The sequence below is a fragment of the Lathamus discolor genome, chromosome 5 (genome assembly GCF_037157495.1).
Source record: "Lathamus discolor isolate bLatDis1 chromosome 5, bLatDis1.hap1, whole genome shotgun sequence".
Taxonomy (NCBI): Eukaryota; Metazoa; Chordata; class Aves; order Psittaciformes; family Psittacidae; genus Lathamus; species Lathamus discolor.
Genome location: NC_088888.1, coordinates 55,970,417 through 55,989,601, shown reverse-complemented (window position 1 = coordinate 55,989,601; position 19,185 = coordinate 55,970,417). Strand labels below are relative to the sequence as shown.

Below are 19,185 nucleotides of genomic sequence, written 5' to 3'. Positions count from 1 at the left end.
CAATTAATTTGAAGGTCAGGAGAAGGCAAGGAAATATACATTCTTACAGTAAAGCAAAGCTGTAGAAGGTGCTGCAAAAAGGATCAGGGAGCTCTGGGAAGCTATAGGAGTCCATGAAGATCACCCTTTTGGACTCTGTCACTACTGCCCTCATTTTCCCCAGGGAACCTCCTGCTGTAATAAACAACCAGCTCAGTTATGGACACACAGAGAACACTAGTGTTAGCTTTCCCTCAAGAGTCTAAATGAGTACAAGCTGCTGCTTCTTCCGTTAGCTTCCTAGCTTCCAGTATCAGATACACTGTTCTTGCCTCTTTTCAGGAGACCGTCACTGTAGGTAAATATATTTTCCATTGTTTCCTGACCAACCTAAGTCTTCAGTTGAGGAGGATTCACTATCCTGGAAGAGATCAGTACACAAAGGCACATGCCTGGGATGAGACAGAAGTAATTATACAGCAAATGCAGAGTCCACTGCTACATTTTGTCTAGTTCAAATTTGAAGTTCAAACAGTCATAATACCAGCTAATACCTGCACATTAATGTCACTCCTGTGAAATGCATGAATGGCATGCTGAAGAAGTCAAGAAAGACTGAGTCCAAAGGTATGTGAGTTGTTCTCTGACACTTGATGGGCATCTCTGCTCTCTGAGCCAGAGCTTCCTTTTGTTCACAAGATACAGCTCTCCCTAGTTATTGCCTCCTCAGATCCTAAAGTGAATGTACTGTGTGTTTGGTAGCCTGCATGACTAGTGATTTGACAGGTCAGTGCTGTTTCAGATAGCCCAGAAAGGATGTCCTTATGGAGCAGAGGACATCCTGCATCACCTTTGTGTGTTTTGCTCCCCTGTGGAGTGCTCATCACGTTCTAAGGCATCTCAGGAATCATAACTGTTCATTTGACAGCCTGACACCTATTTTGACAAACCCACCTGGAAAGTGACAAACTACATGGGGTTCTAAGCTTTCGGAGAGCTTCCAGTTTCACAGAATATTTGTGCTGTAAACAAATAAACATCCACATGTGCTCAGAAAACCTAGCGATGTTCCTCTAGTTCATAATTGTTGATGTCACTGCTAAAACTACCTCTGTTAATGGGCAGCTCAGCAAAAAAGTCACCTGGTCCAAATGCAATGTCAAGACTGCTGCTGCTGACACAGCAAGTAAAAGCCTTTGGAGGCTGATCGGTGCACCAAAACTTGACATATCATTTCCCACCAACTTTATGTATCCTGGATGCTTTTGATAGTAGAGAAAGGCTAGGCCATGCCACTAAGTTCAAACGTTCCTCGTCATGATGGTGAGCAGAATCTTTTCCCTGAAAGCAATTTGTTTTTCCTAAATCTTCCTGGTCTCGTCCTTCGTTTCCTGCCCTGCAGCTCCCGGCCTCTGCTCCGGACCCCTCCCAGTGCTCAAGTCGACCTTCTGTGACCTGCCTTCGCCTCTGCCCTCTGCTTGGGGTGGGAGGGCAGAGGCGCCCGGCGTGTCTCTGGAGGTTTCGGGGAGCTCTCCCCGGTGCCGGCCGGAGCAGCGGTCTCGACAGCCGGGGAGGAAGGAGCTGGCTGGGGCGGCTTCCCCTGCACCGCCGGCCACGGCCCGGCAGGCGGCAGCAGCGCAACCAACAGCGAGGCTGGGGTCGCGCCGGCTCCGCTCCGCGCCCGCGGGCCGCCGTCTGCTTCGCTGCGCTGCCGTGACAGTGGGCCGCGTAATGTTCCGCGCTCCTGCTCCGCCCCGCCGGCAGAGCGGCTGTGCCTGAGAGGCGGCTGGGCTAAGGCGGGCCCCGGCTGGGCGCGGTGCCGTGCGGGGGAGCCCCGGAAGGGCTGAACGCGGAGAGATGTCCCGTCGAGACAAAGGGGTCCCGGAGGGTGAAGCCGCCCTCGCCGCGCCCTCGCAGACAAAGTGGCGGCAGCCACCCGTTCTCGCTGCTGCACTGCGCCACCCCTCCGCACCCCCCCGCGAGAGAGCCCCCAGGCGAGGGGTTTCCACTGCTGGGGCTGCTTGAGCCCTACCGGGAGGAAGAGGAGGAGAAGGAAGGAAGGTGGGGCAGCGGCTGTGCAGTGGCCGGGAGGGAAGCCGCTCTCCGAGCGCGAACTGAGCTCAGCACCGCCGCCTGCCTCGCCTCGCCTCGCCTTCCCGTCCCTCCCTCCTCTCCTCCTCCCGCCCGCCTCCCCCCCGCGCAGACGGCTGTGAGCCCTGATGGTTTGCGAGCGGAGTTGAGGGGGCAAACTTTGAAGCCCAGATGCCTCTGGGGCTGCGCGGCAGAGCGCGGCTGCTCCTGCAGGCACCTGCCGCCGCCCTTCCCCCGGCGCTGCCGCCCTCCGCGGAGGTGGCCGGCCCCGCTGCCGCCGACCGCCGAGGCGGCGGGCGCTGCGGCCGCGGCTAGGGCGGGCGGCGGGCGCGCCCCCATGCGGGTCCCGGGCTGGGGCGCGCCGGTGGCGGCAGGCGGGAGCCGGGCGGCGGCCGGGCGGTGCTCTCCCGCCGCCTGAGTGGGCGCGGCGCGGGACGGCGGCGCGGGGTGCCGGGAGCCATGGGCTATTGCAGCGGCCGGTGCACGCTGGTGGCGGTGTGCGGCGCGCAGCTGGTGAGTGGCGGCGGGGGCGGCCCGCGGAGCGGGGGGGGGGGGGGGGGGGGTGGCGGTGGTGGTGGCGAGAGGGAGCCCCGGTGCGGGGGGGGGGGGGTGGCGGGGCGGCTCCCGCGTTGTCCCGGTGGGGAGCCACGGGGCCAGCGCCCGAGGTGTGGGCGCGGGTCCGGGATGGGGGACCGGTGGGGCAGCGGGGTGGGACGTACGGGCTGCATCACAGGTAGTTTGGCGGGAGCTCTGCTAGGGAGGGTTGCGGTGGGCGCACAACAGAGTTAATAAACTCGGGCGGTTTTCGCAAGCGTGGACTCAACTTGGTACCTGATTTTCTCTGGCAAGCCGGTATTTGGCCGGCTGTGCGTAAAGCGGGGACGCGGCCGTGTCAGGGGTGATGCACAGCCTGCAAACAGTTTGCCGTACAGGTGTGTGTGAAGTTGTTCTGCCCGAGCTCTTATGCCCACCCCCCTATACGCACCCTTCCCCCAACCTTGTCAGACTTAATGGCCAGTGGATGTTAACGTTATGGCATTATGTTGTTACAGAACTAAACCAATTGTGTATTTATACTTACCTTTAGAAGAGACATGTGGCAGCACTTGTAAGCTCGGCTACCAGTGAAACTAGACTTGAGTTTAAAAAGTAGGCTCTGCGATAACGATAACAAAGAAGCTGCCTAAAAATAGATACTATTAGCAAGACGGTGAGACCATGCAATTGTGTTGTAGCACCTTAAAAGAGACTGGGTTTTAAGTAAAGAAAATAGAGAAATATCGCTTCCTGTAATAGATACATGGATTATTTTACTGTTGTGACATCAGATACATGATATATAGAATTCATGTGATTTGGATGCAGGGACATGCAGCTAAAGACCTGAATGGAATATGCCCCATTTCTTATTTTCATTAGACCAAGTGTTCGTGTGCTGGCAGAACAGGTGCTGGAAGCACCTTTGTCAAGCAGTTAACCTTATAGCAGGGAGGAAATAATTCATGTTACTCCTTCCCTCTACCTTGTACTGAATAGTTTTGCTGAGAAAGTGTTAGTCGGTATCAATAGCAACCAGCATTGTCGCCAGTTCCTCTCTTGCAGACAGGTACTAAGAGAACTACAGAAGACAAAACCCAGTAGATTTCAGGGATGAAAATCAGTAAAAACAGTACATAGGGAAAAGAAGATGTGTTAGCAGATCAGAAATACAAAATGCCCGTGGTCTTTCTATCTGTTTTAATCAACCTTTAATCCTTTCCTGTTCTGGGAAACATGCTATCTGTATATACCCACCTAAGTTATCCGATTCTTTGTAGCTGCATGTGTCTTATCAGAGGTGATTTATTCATGCACACAGTCTAAAAAAAAAAAGAATCTTGAATAGAAGTAGTGAATCTTGAGTGGAATGGTAGGAATGTAACCTTTTCCAGCAATTTGGAAACATAAAATTAATCCCTGAAGTTCTTCATATCCATGTAAGTTTCAGAGGAATACTTCTCAGTTTGGTGGTGGTTTTTTTTTTTCCTTGCAAAGGGAACAAAAAATGTGTTAAATTGTACCTTTTACAGATAAAAGGTACAATTTATTTATTTATTTTTTTTTTTAATGCATTCAGCAACTGGGGGTTATGATGACTATGAAATGTACTATTGCGTTAAACTATTATTGTTCTGAAAGTCTGTAAAGGAAAATGTATTTGCTAACTCATGGTGAGAAAAATACATGCAAAACTCATAGTAAAAACATCAACGGAAGTGCCCCATAGGAATGTATCAGCAGGTGGATAAGCAGGTAAGCTCATATAGAATTGTAGCATTCCCATAAGACAAAAGTGGTTGTAAACTACAGGGTCAAATATAGATCTATAGATCTATTTTTAAAAAGTTAATATTTTTTTCTGGAGTAGCTGAAGTGAACTTTTGACATCTTTTCATAAACTGAAAGCAAACTTGAAATTTTTTACTGAACAAGAAGAAAATGTGGTAGCAGCAACACAAACCTCTGAATCACACTCAGCCTATATAATGACATTTAGCTAGATCCAAAGCAGGAATAATCTTTTACGTGAGAGAAAAAAGGCTTGCGAATGGAAAAAAAGTGATGCACTTCCTTAAAATCACGTCGTAGTCTTTCGTGTGCCACATGCCATCAGATGGGAACAGGTCATGAGTTTTAAGTCAAGGAGACTTAATTCTCCCAAGTAGGCCTGTGGGTGATTGATCAGTTGTCACTACTTCTTAGGTAAAGGCTACTTAAAGGAGCAAATGCTGTCAAGATTCGTCCTAGAATTAGCAGCCACCTTAATGCAGATGCAAATCAGAAAGGAGGAAGAAGTTTTCTTGCCTGAGGAGATGGGCATAGGAGGCATTTCTAAAATGATAACCGTACTTAAAAAAATGCACGAAACTTCTAGTGTGAAGATTATTTATTACTGATACCTGAGTTTTAGTTTTAAAATGGTCATACTTGAAGGAGAAAATACACTTTCGTTTGAGAGGAAAAAGTTTGTAAAAAGAAAGGTTTCTTCCATTTTTAAAAAATATTTCCTTCCATCTCTGCAGAGCTAGGGAGTGGTGATCTAATTTGTCTTTGTAGGCACTGTACAATAAATAATATTGAGGAATACTGCAGTTCATTAGAGAAGCCATTGCATACTGTACATGTATAAATGATGTAGATGTTGTGAATGGACACAAAAAAAAGTGGTTGTTTCAAATACTGGTGCAGGAGTAGAGCTACATTGACTTCAGAGGCCCTGCACAAGCAGAATTATTTTCATAAATGCATTTTAAATGTTGATAGCTAGGGCAGCATGCTGTACTATCAGATTATAAAAAACCTCAAGGAATGTTTCTGTTCTCAAAGGAATACTGATCATTACTCCCCTGCTTATTAGCATACATATACCTTCCTGTTTGTGCTCTCATTTGTACTATGGAAAACAACCTCTGACGGCTTGTTTTCCTTCACATTTATAGCCAATGAGAAGAATTAACAGCAAGTAAGAGCTAATTTTGCTGATGTTACGACCAAGGCATTGCGTTCTGTATACACAGCTAATTATTTCAAAATATCTTTTAATTTTTTTTAAGGTACTAATTTTGGTCTGTGTTGTCCTTTGTCCTCCTGAAGAGAACCCTGGGCATAGAGGTTGTGTGTTTCTTCTTGTATGTCAACTATCCTGGTTACACTGAAGGAATTCTCTGCTATTGCTTTTTGTCCTTTAAACCTTTTTTTTTTTTTTTTGAGTGTCACCTTTTCTATTAATAGCTTGCATCAGTAACACTAATATCTTGTTGCTTAGTCTTTTTAATAGCAAGAGCAGCAAAGGTGAAACTGACAAGATTTGTTGGGCTTTGTAGGAAGCTTCAAGAACCCCATGGAAACCAGTTTGAAACTTTCTACATGTCCACTGTTGCTGCTTGGGAGAACTTGGAGTAGTGGCAAACCAGTAAAAAGTACTGCATGTTTTCAACCTAGAGGCTCTTTGCCTAAGTGCAGTGATGAGAAAGGACAACATTTCATCAGGAAACTTGAAGTCCCCAGAAATCATTGTCTCACTGTTTCTATCTGTCAGACAAGGATTGCCATACTCTCAAGGCTAATTAGATGAGGGAGAACTCAGTTTTTGCACTGCCTTTTCTCAGTTTCTATCTGAATTTACTGAATTTATTTATGTAATTTTTTTTGTACATTTTCCCTGTTTTTTCTTTTTCCTTCTTTTTTTTCTTAAGTTGTAATGCAGTTCAGATATTCCATATAAATATTAAAAAATATTTAAAATTTGTAAACAAGCTGCATCTATCCCAGGGGCCAGTTAGTGATTCTGAGGTATTCAGTCTGATGCTCTAAAGAAGCATGTATTATAATGGGCACAAAGTCCCCAGTTTCTGAAAAGCGGTGTTTTTCACAGGCGTCAATGTATGTTTGCGGTCTCTCCTTATCCTCACTAACACCTTGCTGTTTGAGGCATAAGACACACAACCTGGTTTTATCTCTTTGTGAACTCTTCCAGTTACAGTTCTGGCTGAAGGGACTGACCTGGTGTGTCATTGTGGCCGCGCAGAATGACAAAGGCACCCAGATTTGATTCCTTTTGCTAACAGAGGCCCAATCTTTATCTTTGCCTGGAACTAGTCGAAAAAATGATTGAAAAACTAGCATCTTATATGGATATGTTCTTGTTCTGTGTTTTTCCACAAGTGAATAATGTGAATTAAGAGGAAATTCAAATACTTTTATTTCAAAAACTGTATCAACTGAGGTTATTTTTGTACTTACCTGTGATACCAACATCCATAACCACATATTTAGTTACCTTATTGCGCACAGAGATATGGATTTGATCTGTGGCAAAGAAAAAAAGTTATGGGACCACTCAAACCCAGGAAATTAATTACATACAAACTGAGAAGTACTGTCTACCACATCTCTTCTGTGACTTCTTCTGACATCATGACAGATGCCCGTAATCTTTATTGCACGCTTGATATAAGATTGAAGAGTACCCTGTTCCTTTCAAAGTCTCATGTGCACTATGAAACAACAGTATGTGTAACTACAGGGAACAGAGGTTGGTTCTTAGTGAAAAAAATCTGCTTGAGTGATCAGTCCTGTAAAGTTTTGGCTTGCCGTTTTTTAAACATGAACAGCAAATATCCTCATGCTTGTTCAAACGCTTCAGGAATGGGGATCATAGCAACTTCTAGCCTCTATCACAAATCTACCTACAAGGTTTAGCACAGTTTAATCCCATGAATATCCTTGCTTGGTGAAAGACTCCTGTTTTAACAGTTTGCAGGTTGAATTGTCTCTGGACCTTCAGGGTGTGAGGTTTACCAGATTAGGGTGAGGTCTCTCTGAGAGCAAAGTCATGGCGTTCACACCAGATCCTCCTTAGGATTAGCTACTATACAGGTTTATGTAATGAAGAACGTATTTTAGTTAATACAGGCTCTTACACCATGCATAGCATCAGGGTATTTTCCAATAGTACATAAAACCACTTCATTAGTGTTTGTAGCATGTCTGTTTTTTTTTTTTTTGTTTTAAATTTTTGCCATAGGGAAGCAGTAGTGATTTTTTTTTTGGTGTTTGTGCTTTTAATTGCTGGTGTTTTGGGAGGATTGTTTTTCTTTTTGCATGTGTGTTTTAATTGTGTTTCATTGTCACTGTTGCCAATAGTTTTTCAGTAGCAGCTGTAGGAGAGAAGTGTTTGCAGTGGAAAATTGTGATGACATGTACATGTTCCTACATTTTCTGCTAACAAAAGGGGAATTAAATGCATGGGCTTTCCATGTGGAATTGAAAGTTATGTTGCTGCTCTTAGACTGTAGATGTGTTGGTACATCAGTCTACAAAGACAGTAGAATTGGTTTTTGTGTTTTAGATAGTACTTAAATATAAGTACTTTCTTTGAAATTGTGACTGTGTCAACAACTTGTGTCTGTGCTATCTTAAAGTTCTGCTTCTTGCTTTGTTTCATTTGTGATAGGAAAGTGTAAGTCTTAGTTTCATTGTATCCAAAACCATTGTGGTCCTACTAAGCAGTGAAAAGGAGACAGTCATGTGAATAGCAGACTTACCACAGATGTATGTTCGGAAGCTCTTGTGTAAGGAGATTTTGGGGTGTTGCTAGGAATATATAAAACAGGGACTTGATCAGAGAGCTAACATCTTTTATTGCTATGAAAGAAATATGTAGCAACCTTTTTAGCTTTACGTGAGACCTTGGTAGAAAATAAACACTCTTTATTCTGTTCTTGAGATAAAACTGATGATTTATAACCGAACTGTTGTTTGGTTTTGGTTTGTTTCTGTTTTTTTTTCCTGGTAACTAGAGGTTGAAAATAGTGATGCATACAAAAAATGAATGTCAGAGGTAATGCTCTATTATGTCATTCAATTTTAGTAGCTTGATGTTCACTATGAATAGTGCAGTATTATTTTTTCTAGAAGTGTGAATGAATAATAATTGTGAATGACCAATTCAAGAAAAGCAAAGTATGTTGTTTTAAGTTACAGGAGTAAAAGATTTCAGACCAGCTGAATAGCAGGTTTAATACACTACTTGTTGAAACCGAACTTCTTCAGAGTTCAGTGAGCAGACTCAACATTCAGATACTGTGATGATGGGTAGGAGAGAAAGGCTTAAATGGGTTGAGAGGAGCTGAATAAAAACTACCTGAATATAAGGACCTAGAATATCTAGTGAAGTTACTTTTCTTGTATAGCCATGAGAAAAATCTTTGACGGTAGGAGTTAATTTCATATTGACACAGATTTGAGCTAGCACTTTGAATGATGAGTGGCAGGGTGTTTTCTTGTTTTGTTTACTTTGGTTTGTTGGTTTTTTGCTTTTGTTTTTTTTTTTCCCCCATCCTGTTTCTTTACGAAAAAGTATTAAGTAAGCGTTTTTAAAAGACACTAAAACCTCTCTGTATTCAGTGGAGAGAATTTTCTTATTTTGTAGTCAACAGAAAGGAACAGGTTCCACTGCAGAACAGTTCAAAGCAGAAACTTAATGTTTGGAGTCGGTAGTGACTTTATTTTCCCAGGCTGAGCTGTGGACATGTGTGCAATGCAAGTGCAGCAGATAAGTTTTGTAAGCTACTACTTGATGACTTTTTCCAGTAAAGAATCAAAATCCATTTGAGGTCTTTTCAATATTCTGGTGCATCATATGACATGGGTCTCAGCATCTAGTTTCAGTTAGCATGAAGTTTCGACTCCGTGGACTTAGGGACTTAGATTCAGCCACTATCTGAAAACTGCGGTTTTGGTCCCGTGGTTCCACTGAGCTCAAGAGATTATCCTAGGTGTAAAATGCCAAAAGAGACAGCTATGCCAAATGACGCTTTATAAAAAAAAAGGTATGTCAGAAATCTTGACTTTCTGCAGGATCTTTAGTCTCCTCTGTGGTCCAAAAAGGACCCTTCAGAGGGCAGGTCTGAGTTGACTAACATTATTTCTTGCCCTAAACTGCCTTGTAGATTTGTGTCTTAAGGGAAGCAGTCCTTCAGCTTAAGTAGGCTTCTCAGGAGGGGCTGGGAGAGGAGGAATCACAGACCCGTTGTATACTCTTTTGCCATTCACAGTACTTATTATTTACATTTTCCTCCTCTTGCATTTTTAGTAGTCACTAGTGGACTTTTTGGTTTTAAAGGTGACTGTGATCTACATATTGAGAAATGCTGGTTTGGAAGGGTATTTATGTCTTTGTTGACTGCAGAAGGAAACTGAAAAGCCTGGCTTCACCAGGGCATTATCAGCTTTTGCACATATGTCCCATAATGTCCCCTGAAAAATTGATGCTAAAATCAAGTGGATAAAACCAATTTTTGCTCTCTTTGGGTTTTGGATGATCTTCTGTACCTTCCAACAGGAGTGAGGAGGAAGATAGGGATGGCTGTAAATAATGTGTAATCATAAAAAGTACACTGAAAACAATATTTTTAACGCCTCAAATAGTTTATTTTCATCCAGATTTTTTTTTATTTATTTTTAATTATGGTGAATAAAAGAGAAGGGCTGTGGAATGCTGCCTGGGTTGTAAAGTAGAGTGGACTCTGTAGTTGAAATGACATTCACATTCTAGAGTTTATGTTCTTCCCTCTCCCCAGATGTACATGTACCAGCCGGATGGCATTGGAGAATTGTTTCAGCATTTTATCATTCTATAGCCCTCTGATAGAAATGACATTTAGAAGAAAAATTACCGATTTCTATGTTCACTAAGAAGTAAACATGCATAACTAATAGTTCTATTCACCACAGATCATACTTATGCATTTTTAATAAAAACTTGATTTTAATTCATACATAACTTATGAGAAATGTTTATCAGTTTAGGGCTCCGCTGATTCCCACTTAAATGTTTACATATATCCAGATACCTAGAAATGTCTTTCATTTGAGGTTCAAATATAGCTTTTATAGACAAACTTGCTTCTCTGCTGCCTACATGATGATGTAATGTATGTAAGAAATGCTGCTTATTATACTGATTGCTAAAATCAGTAAAGGTACCATTTATACAGCATAAATGATTCTCAGATTTTCCTATGCTGTTTGAAGTAATAGCTTTCTAACATGGTTTCTTTGGGGATTTTTTAGGGTTTTTTTAGTAATTTTTTATTTTTTTCCCCTCAGCTGGGATGGTGGACTGCATCTCTAGTTGCAAGTCACCACCAGTTAATGTAACTGGAAAGTTAACAGTTATATGAATGGGAATAAGAAAAGTCTGTTGTATCCTATATTCATGCCATAACAGATTGAGGTCTGGTCTCCTCCCCCTTCTTTTTCTTATGAAGGGAGTTCTTATTAAGGGAGTCTTGTACAGAAGGCAGCATGTGAGGTTAATTCTATTATTTCTGAAAGATGTGTTGAAATGATGATACCTGTCATGTTTGAATGTCATGTTACCTTTCAGAAGGCAAAAATGCGGGAACGTCTGCAGATGGTGGTGGAAAGGTTCATGCTATCTCATTTAGACATGTAATGAATATGCTCTGAACTACCTTATGGTGGTGGCTGCCTCCTTCCGTCCACTGTTCAGGGATCTTTGAGTTGCTGCCCAGTTGGGAACAGAACTGCAGCTTCTCTTCTGCATGTGCCTTTATTTACTTCATTATACTGTTAAGCCTGCTTATCTTTGTACAAAAGAAGAGAAGATAAACTGTGGAACTTGGAGAGAAGAAAGACTGTGGAACATTTTTTTTCGAGTGATGCGTAATATTACTTCTGCATCAATGGAAGTCATGCTAGAGATCAAGGACAAGGGGCAAAGGGCTGCGTCTGTTCACTTTGAATAGCATTTACTGTCTCTCTGTGTGATCCCACAGTAATGAATTAAATTGGTCTAAAAGAACAAGATAAAGGGTCTTGAATCTAAGGTACTGACTAATACTTGTGTAAGAAAGATTAAGTGTTTTAGGAAATTATGTAGCTCCTTCCGAGGTGATTCACATCATGGGTCAGTTTACTAAAATTCCTTTAAACTTCTTCATAGACTACTAATTGGCCCTCAATTGAGTATATTCTTACTGTTTGAAGATAGAAAGCTTTTGTGAGGAAAGGAAAATAGATGCTACCATGTCTCTTCAGAACAATGCATGGATCTTTGAAAAGCCATTCTTTAACAATTAAACAAAATGTGAAGTTTGCAAATTTTTTGCCATGACCAACAGTGGCTTAGCATTTTTCATTATGCTGTGGTCACAGTCTTTGTGGCAGGCTGTTCTATTACAGAGCACAGAAACAAAAGGAGAAAAAAGCCTGTTGTGTGTCATTGTTGCCTTAACAAAGCCACAGAAACATTCAACTCAAGATGCTGTTCATTGTGTGCTTGAGCCACCAGTGACAAAGGTGCTGTAAGTACCACTGAATATCAGGCAGTCATATGTCATTACATCACTGTTCAAATTGGCAGAGCAAATGGCAGTAAAACAAATGAACACATTAGCAGCTAAAGGAATGCAAAAGAGTAAGAGCCTTGTCTGGGGAAAAAAAAAAAGAAGATAGAAAATATGGATGTTGTAAAGTTGATTTTTCCCTTTTTTCTTTCTTAAATTTATTTTTAAGTTCTTGGCCATGCCCGTCTTGTGCCCTTGAGGCTGGTTAGCTTTTATTTTCTTTGACACTAGTAGCAGTTACAGGCAGTGACAGCAGCTGGTAACAAGCCAGATGATGGCACTGGTAGTGTTAACATAAGACATGGACTTCAGTGTTTCCTGAAAACAGAGCTCATTGTTTTGGATTTTATCAGATTGGCTTTCCTGAGTGTGGAGCTGGCAGTGAATTTGGTACCACAAAAACCTGGAGCTGGATGCAATATTCCCCAATTATTATTATTATTTTTTTTTTTTTTTTTTAATTAAAGCCATCATGCAGGGGTAGCGTTGTAATGGCAGGTACAGGAGAAAGCTGTTGGCCTCAACAGCTGGAAGAGATGGTATTTTCTGTGTTGTGCTAAACTGCTTTTTCAGATGCATAATAAAAGTTATTTATGGACACTGATAAAATGGTATCTGTTGTGTAATATCACAGATAGGAATAAGGACAATAACAAAAGGCAGCTGGTTTAGTAAGCCCTATTTGCCGCAGAAATGTGCTGTTCTTTGTGAATTGAAATAAAAAAATGTGTGAGGGGAATGATGTGGGTTTTTTCCTGGTTCCTGGCATTTTGCAATAATTCTTGCTTTGCCAGTGTGCTTACAAAGACAATTATGTGGGTCCCATGTCAGTATTATATTTATCATGACTAGCACCTTATTAGAGGACAGCTGCTCTTCTCTGTCCAGCACATGCGCATAACTACCACTGACAACAATAGAAGTTATGCGTGTAACCCTCCTCTGTGTTACACTGACAAGGGATTCTGGAGCTCTCATAGTTTCAGTTAGTTAACTCCAGGAACGAAGCAGTGATGAATCTGGGACTTATTCACATGCTAGTTCAAAGTGATGTGCCTGTAAGGAGATTTTGAACTTCCAGCAATTATTCCTTGGCCCTTGTAACAGGTGAGTAAGAAAGGTGCTGTCCAAATACAGAAGCATCTGAGTCTCTCAGGTCATGCTGAATGCCTACCCTAAAAGGCCAGATATTCAGGTCCCCAGCTTAGGGCAGCCACAAGGAAGGTTGGTGTGCTGTGGATGTTTCCAAGTTGTAAGCGTTTTATGGTAACTCCTTAGTCTCTCTCTCATTCCATCAGGATTAAAAAAAGGGTTTCAGTAGATTTCTCCAAAGTTCCTCAGATGCTGTAATGATGGTTTGGTCACTGTCACTTCTGCTGAGAGCTGGACCTGTTTGGAACAAAGAAGAATATAGAAGTGGCACAGTACCATCATAAAGCCATTAAGAGCTAATGTAAACTCATCCAGAGAAAACCATTTGCAATGAACTAGGTTTGTTGGCCATATCAAATCCAAGAACATATTCTCAGGAACCACCTCTTCGCATTTTAGCTATTGTAATGAGTTGCATGTGTGCAGTCTTAAGCGCTTACTTTTGTCAGCTGAGATCTCCATAGCTCATAGTGGGTAGCTCAGACTGGCTTAGAGAATGTAAACCGATGCCTCTATGTTTGTGTAGATTTCTCCTTTGTTGCTGTTTTATGTTTGCCTTTCAACTTTTGAGTAAATTGGAAGTTCTGGGGTAATTTTTTTTTTTTTTTTTAAGGTGAAATCTATTAGTCATAAAACTGCAGCATCTCTTCCAGACAGTTTCCTTACTAATTTAAGACAAGACAGTTATTCAGAGCTACAGTGATGAATGGATTGAACAGTTAATATTTGACATTTCATTTTATGATTACACCATTTAAAAATAGCTGGCTTTTGACATGCTGGTAGTATGTTTTTGTATGAATTAGAAAACCTAGATTTATAGTAAGTAAGTTCCCTGTTGCCTTTTAGCTTGAGGTCTCTGGACAATGGTGGTAGTCTACATCCTAGCAGTTCTGATGTTTGGCGCAGGTATGGACACATTCAATAAAGGTGGCTTTGGAAGGTGGGGACTTCATTTACCCTCATAGCTGGACTGGTCAGGTGATTGAGAGAAATGTGGAATAGCATCACAGTCAGTGATAAACTTTAAAAGGAAAGAAGTTTTTAATTGTCTGGGGTATTTTTAATCTCTATAAAAGTGAAAACTGGTGATACAAACAGGTGCCAGAAAGCTACTTTAGAACCTCACTCTCTGAGGCAGTTTAGAAGGTATGTCTGTCATAAATGGAATATATGGGAGATACCAGCCTTGTATTTTAACCTCTCTAGATTTCAGGAGAGCTTGATTCCGGGCTTCTGTGCTCTGCGCCCCAGGCGCACCTGCACGATTTAGGACAAGGTTTTGCTGCTCTAACAGATGTCTCCCTGTGCTGCTAGTGCCAAGCCGTGGCTGGGATCTGGGGAAGACTGATGAACACATACTCAGTGTCCTCTGTGTAAGCTGTGAATGGTGGCATCCAGAGGGCCAAGAAATGCTGGCACTGTTCTTACCTCAACACAGTGATGGCTGCTGAGTTGGCCACGTTCTTGCAGTGCTAAATGATTTCACAGTGAATTGCCTCAATTGCTTATCTGCATAATCCAGCAGGAAGGTGGAGGAGGAGGTTTGTGCTCACTCAAAGACTTGAGACTCTGGCACTGGGTTGTCTCTGGTCTTCTTTAGCAGAGAGTTGTAGTTTAGAGCTTTTATCCCAGTTATTTTGAAGATGTGAAATATGTTGAGATGAGTGTGCTGAGGCGTGCTTACTGGGGGAAGGGATGAGTTTGTGATGAACCTGTCTCTATGAATGATGTGGTTCCTGAGAATTCTGTCTTCCGAATTGTGCAGATCTTTCCTAGAGCAGCGTGCATTTGTGCTGTGGGTTTCTTACATAAAGTTCAGCCTAAACCCAAGTGATCAGTGTATGATGGTGGGTAACTATGCAGTTCCACTAGAAGTATGGTGCTCTACATCATAACCATCTTAGAACTTGTATAAGGTCAGTATGCTAATGCAGCCACCTGAATTGCTTTAGAACTTCAAATTTGATAAAGGCAAAATGTGCTTAGTGAATATTTTTTAAAAGGTCAGAAAGTAAACATGTTTTTTTTTTTTACTTCAGTTGAAATTCAGCAGGTCTAAGGTTAAGGTGAGGGATAAAGAAAATAAATCTCTAGAATTATGTTATACTTGACAGAATATTGATCAGTAATTGTCTTGACAGCAGCTGATGGTGAGCTGAAAAGCAGTTTTACAAATTTACATAAATATATTTGATTGGCACTCCTTGTTGTTCTGTTGTTCTGGCTAGGTTTTTGGTCCACACTTTGCTTCCACATTAATGTTTCAGGAATGTTAGATTATCCTTATTTTTTATTAAAGATAGTTTAGAAAATTCTGTCCTTCAGTTAATATTCCTAATATGTAAGAAAATAAATGCTTCCGTGTACATTATTAACTTACCAATTTAATGAAGAATGTTTTACACGGTGGTGGGTTTACTAAATAACCCACACTGTGAGTAGTGGTACTGTAAGGAAGTTGGCCCTGGAAAGGAAAAGCATTTTCCATAGGCATTTAATAATCACTTAAAGAAGATGTGTATCTATGAAGTTCTTATCAGAAGTCTCCCTATGATTGCAGAAGTAATACAAGGTCTTTCACTAGTCAGCTGGCATAATCTTAAAGTAAGTATTCGTATTGTGTGTTATTGGAGACCTTGGAGAGGATTGTACCTCTTTTTTTATTTGCTGCCATACTTTCCCGTCCATGCAAGCACCTGAGAGGAATTCCCACCAGCTACCTCAGCACCTAGGCTGCCTGTCAAGATGATGGAGCCAGGCAGGCGCCTCTAGGGGGAAATTCACTGCTCTTTGTCAGCATTTTCAAACTTAATTGAAGTGCTCTAAATCGTGCTCTGGAAGAACCAGCACCTCTACCAACTCGATAGAGAATATCGGGTCCTGAATTAGTACGCAGGGTACACAGAGTACCTATGCTCTTCCTGCCCCCATACAGAACCTACTCCATGGTAGGAGTAGGTGTAGAATTCCTTGTGCTAACTGTGGAGTAGGTTAAAATATGGACAATTTTTTTCTTTTTTTTTTTTTTTGTTTTCTTCTTTCTCTTCTCCCTCCTCTGTATTTGCTTTCAGTGCCTTCATCTTTGTAGTCAGCTGTGCAATAGCACAGACAAGCTCTCCTCGTTAGGCAACCCATGATTTGCTTGGACCAGCTGTAGGGCCCTAGTCTCTTTAGGTGGCTTGCTGACAGAGGATCTGGAGAATAAAAGGCTCCTTTCAAGGGGTGTTATCACTTATCCTGGCAGATACACTGCATGATGGATGGAATGTGCTGCTTCTGACCAGGCCAGGTCTAAAGCAAAGCAGAGTTGAAAGGTAGATACTCACTCAGTTCCCTCCTGTTCCCTCCAGTCACACACACTCTGCTATAACTAGATTTGTTAAATTAGAGCATCTCTTTATAGATCTGCCCAATACATCAAGAAAATAAAACAAAACCCAAAACAAAACCAAAAAAAGAGGCTGTTTCTTCAGTGTTGTTTATGTAATAAGATGGATATAATTGTAAATAGGAAAGCTGTAAAATAGAGTTAATAAAATTCATTCTTATAAGGACTATTTACCTTCATAATTGTGACTGAGTCTCTGCTTTCCAAGAGCTGACAGGCACTAATGGAGTATCCGAGAGCCATTTTCTTTCATACCCTCTTTTTGTCACTGTTTATATCTTTTCAGTGCTTAGGTTCTACTTGTATTACTTCCTTTGAATGTCTTGGTAGTAGGAAGAGGTACATAGAGCCACTACTTAATTGATATTTTTTGTATTAGCTTGCCATCTGCTGCTACTGCTGCTGCTGTGAGAAATACTGCTTATACAGCTATCGACTAAGCTCTATAAGCAGCACAAATTGCCTACTAAGTAGCTACTAATAAATATGAAATATTTCTGAATAGAATCACTCTGGTTCTTTCATATACCATTGAGGCTTCATGAGTCTTCTTGATTGCAGTTAATCAGTGAACTGTTTGGTGACAAAGCAATGTATTGCCAAACAAATCCGCCAGCATTTCACTTTACTATTGTCTTTGTTCCCATAGGTAACTGTGGTTAAACATGTGAGAGAATATCAATTCTCTCGTAGAAAAAAAGAAGAAAAAGAAGCAGAAAGGTTCCCCAAAATACTGTGCATCTTGGAAATGCATCTTTAGTGAAAGAAAATCCACTGACAGTAAGTGAACAGAATGACAGGAAAGCTGACTGAATTCAAGAAGTGCAGTTAGGAAATAAGAACTGGTATCTGACATAGTAACAGAACCACAGTGAGAAGTGGGGATGCAGGAAGGGGAAGATCAGATGGAGGGAAGAGGAAGGAAAGAAAATACATCACAGATGGGACTGATTTTTGAATTCGGGGAATTTAATTTCACAGGGATGTCTTTACCGTGGACCAACCACTTTTTATACTGCTCTGAAATCCAAAATGTCAGAGAATAACATTTTGTGGGGTTTTTTTTCAGAGATTTGTGGTTCATATGAGATAAAGGGGCTGAAGGAAGCCTGCCAGTTTGAAACATTTTTTCAATATATGAGTTGAAATGCATGTATGTTTATCTCACAAGAAAAAAATGTGTATGTCTCAATGATGTGGCAGATATTTGATGTCAAATTCTTATTTAAACCAGTGATGTTTCAGGTGCTGCAGGTATACTGCTGTGCATACATGATGATACTCTATATTTCATGGAACTGGGGACTTTCAGAGAAAAACTCACATGCCTCTACAGCTTGAGTTGGAAAACTGGACTTCTTGGGGAAAAAGATTAGTAGATGTAGCTTAGGCACAGGCAGAGTCTTAAACTATATGTTGAATAAAGTATGCATATGAACGATAGATTACGTATCCATTTTCAGCTCAGTGTTGCAACAAAGGAGATAACAGCTTAAGCAAATATGCCTGAATGAAGTCATAGCTCTGAATGTGTGTGCTGTGAGTTTTTAAAATAGAATACTGTTGAATTGAATAAAGTCATCTTCACCTACGCTGCATGGGTGGTACTCAAGACTTAGGGAGAATGGATGATAAATCTGATACTAATGGAAGTATATTAGAAAGAGAGATGAATTTATCTTGGTGCATGTGTCAGAGGTGAATTTGTCTTAAGCAGACCTACAAGCTGAGTACATGATAGATGTTTCATATTTATGTCATTGAATTAAATGGGAAAGGTCATTAATTTTGCTACTTTCTACTATTATTGTCGATGCTAGACTTCTAATTTGAGAGGAAGAGGAAGGAGAGCAGAAGAGAAGAAAAAGTAACCTGGGTAATGAGTGGATGTGGAAAGACCCAGGACCCTGCTGGGAACACAGAAGTACAGAACTCTGCAGAGATGGTGCAAACTGCAGAAGTGAATACCTATGGAAAGCACCAGCTTCTGGATCTTGCTGACCAGAGATCTCATCAGTTCTGTCCCTTCTTTAGATATATTAAGGCAGTGCCTGGCAGAACAGGGAGGTCTGTAGAGACAACAGGGGTGGACCAATTGTCACATGCATACAAGGATGTCTTTGTTATGCCAATAACCAGTATTGCTGACCATCAGTTCTGATGTATCCTTTGGTGGAGAAATACTGTGCATTTCTGTTCATCCCAGTCATCGGTGGCTTGCTAATCCTAGGATAGAAGTCAGCTGAGCCATTTGAGTGGTGTGGGTGGAAAAAACCCATACTTCTAGCTTATGTGCTGTAGCAGCAAGCACATGCACTTAAAGTTCATTTTGTAAAAAAGCCTTAATATGCTTAGCCCAGTAGCAAATCTGTAGTTTATATTAAATATATTTAGAGAGTCTACTAAACTTCAAGCTAGTTGCTTGGTTTCTCTGAACAGGGTGAGAAGGGCAGGTACAAGTACTCCTGGGGTGATGCTGGGGATGGGGAAGGTGTCTCATCCCCCTTATGGGCTGGGTTTAGGTGTCCACCCACATCCACATTAGGCATCTGTGTGGGTTTAGGATCCGCACTTGCCACCTGTACTGGAGTCAGACACTGAGATCGCTCTTTTGCTACTGGGGGAGGCTTGGTCACTTCTATCATGATGTGTCTGGGG

The 19,185-nt window shown here is 41.7% G+C and overlaps 1 protein-coding gene across 1 annotated transcript in view; it reads left to right on the top strand.

The window, feature by feature from the left end:
• Window positions 1-2,459: 2,459 nt before the first annotated feature.
• Window positions 2,460-19,185, top strand: part of NKAIN2 (sodium/potassium transporting ATPase interacting 2) — a 559,359-nt gene continuing 542,633 nt past the window's right edge. Inside the window, exon 1 of the mRNA XM_065680962.1 lies at window positions 2,460-2,583. Within this exon, the coding sequence (XP_065537034.1) occupies window positions 2,530-2,583 (54 nt within the window). The 5' untranslated portion in view covers window positions 2,460-2,529. The remainder of the gene's footprint in view (window positions 2,584-19,185) is intronic.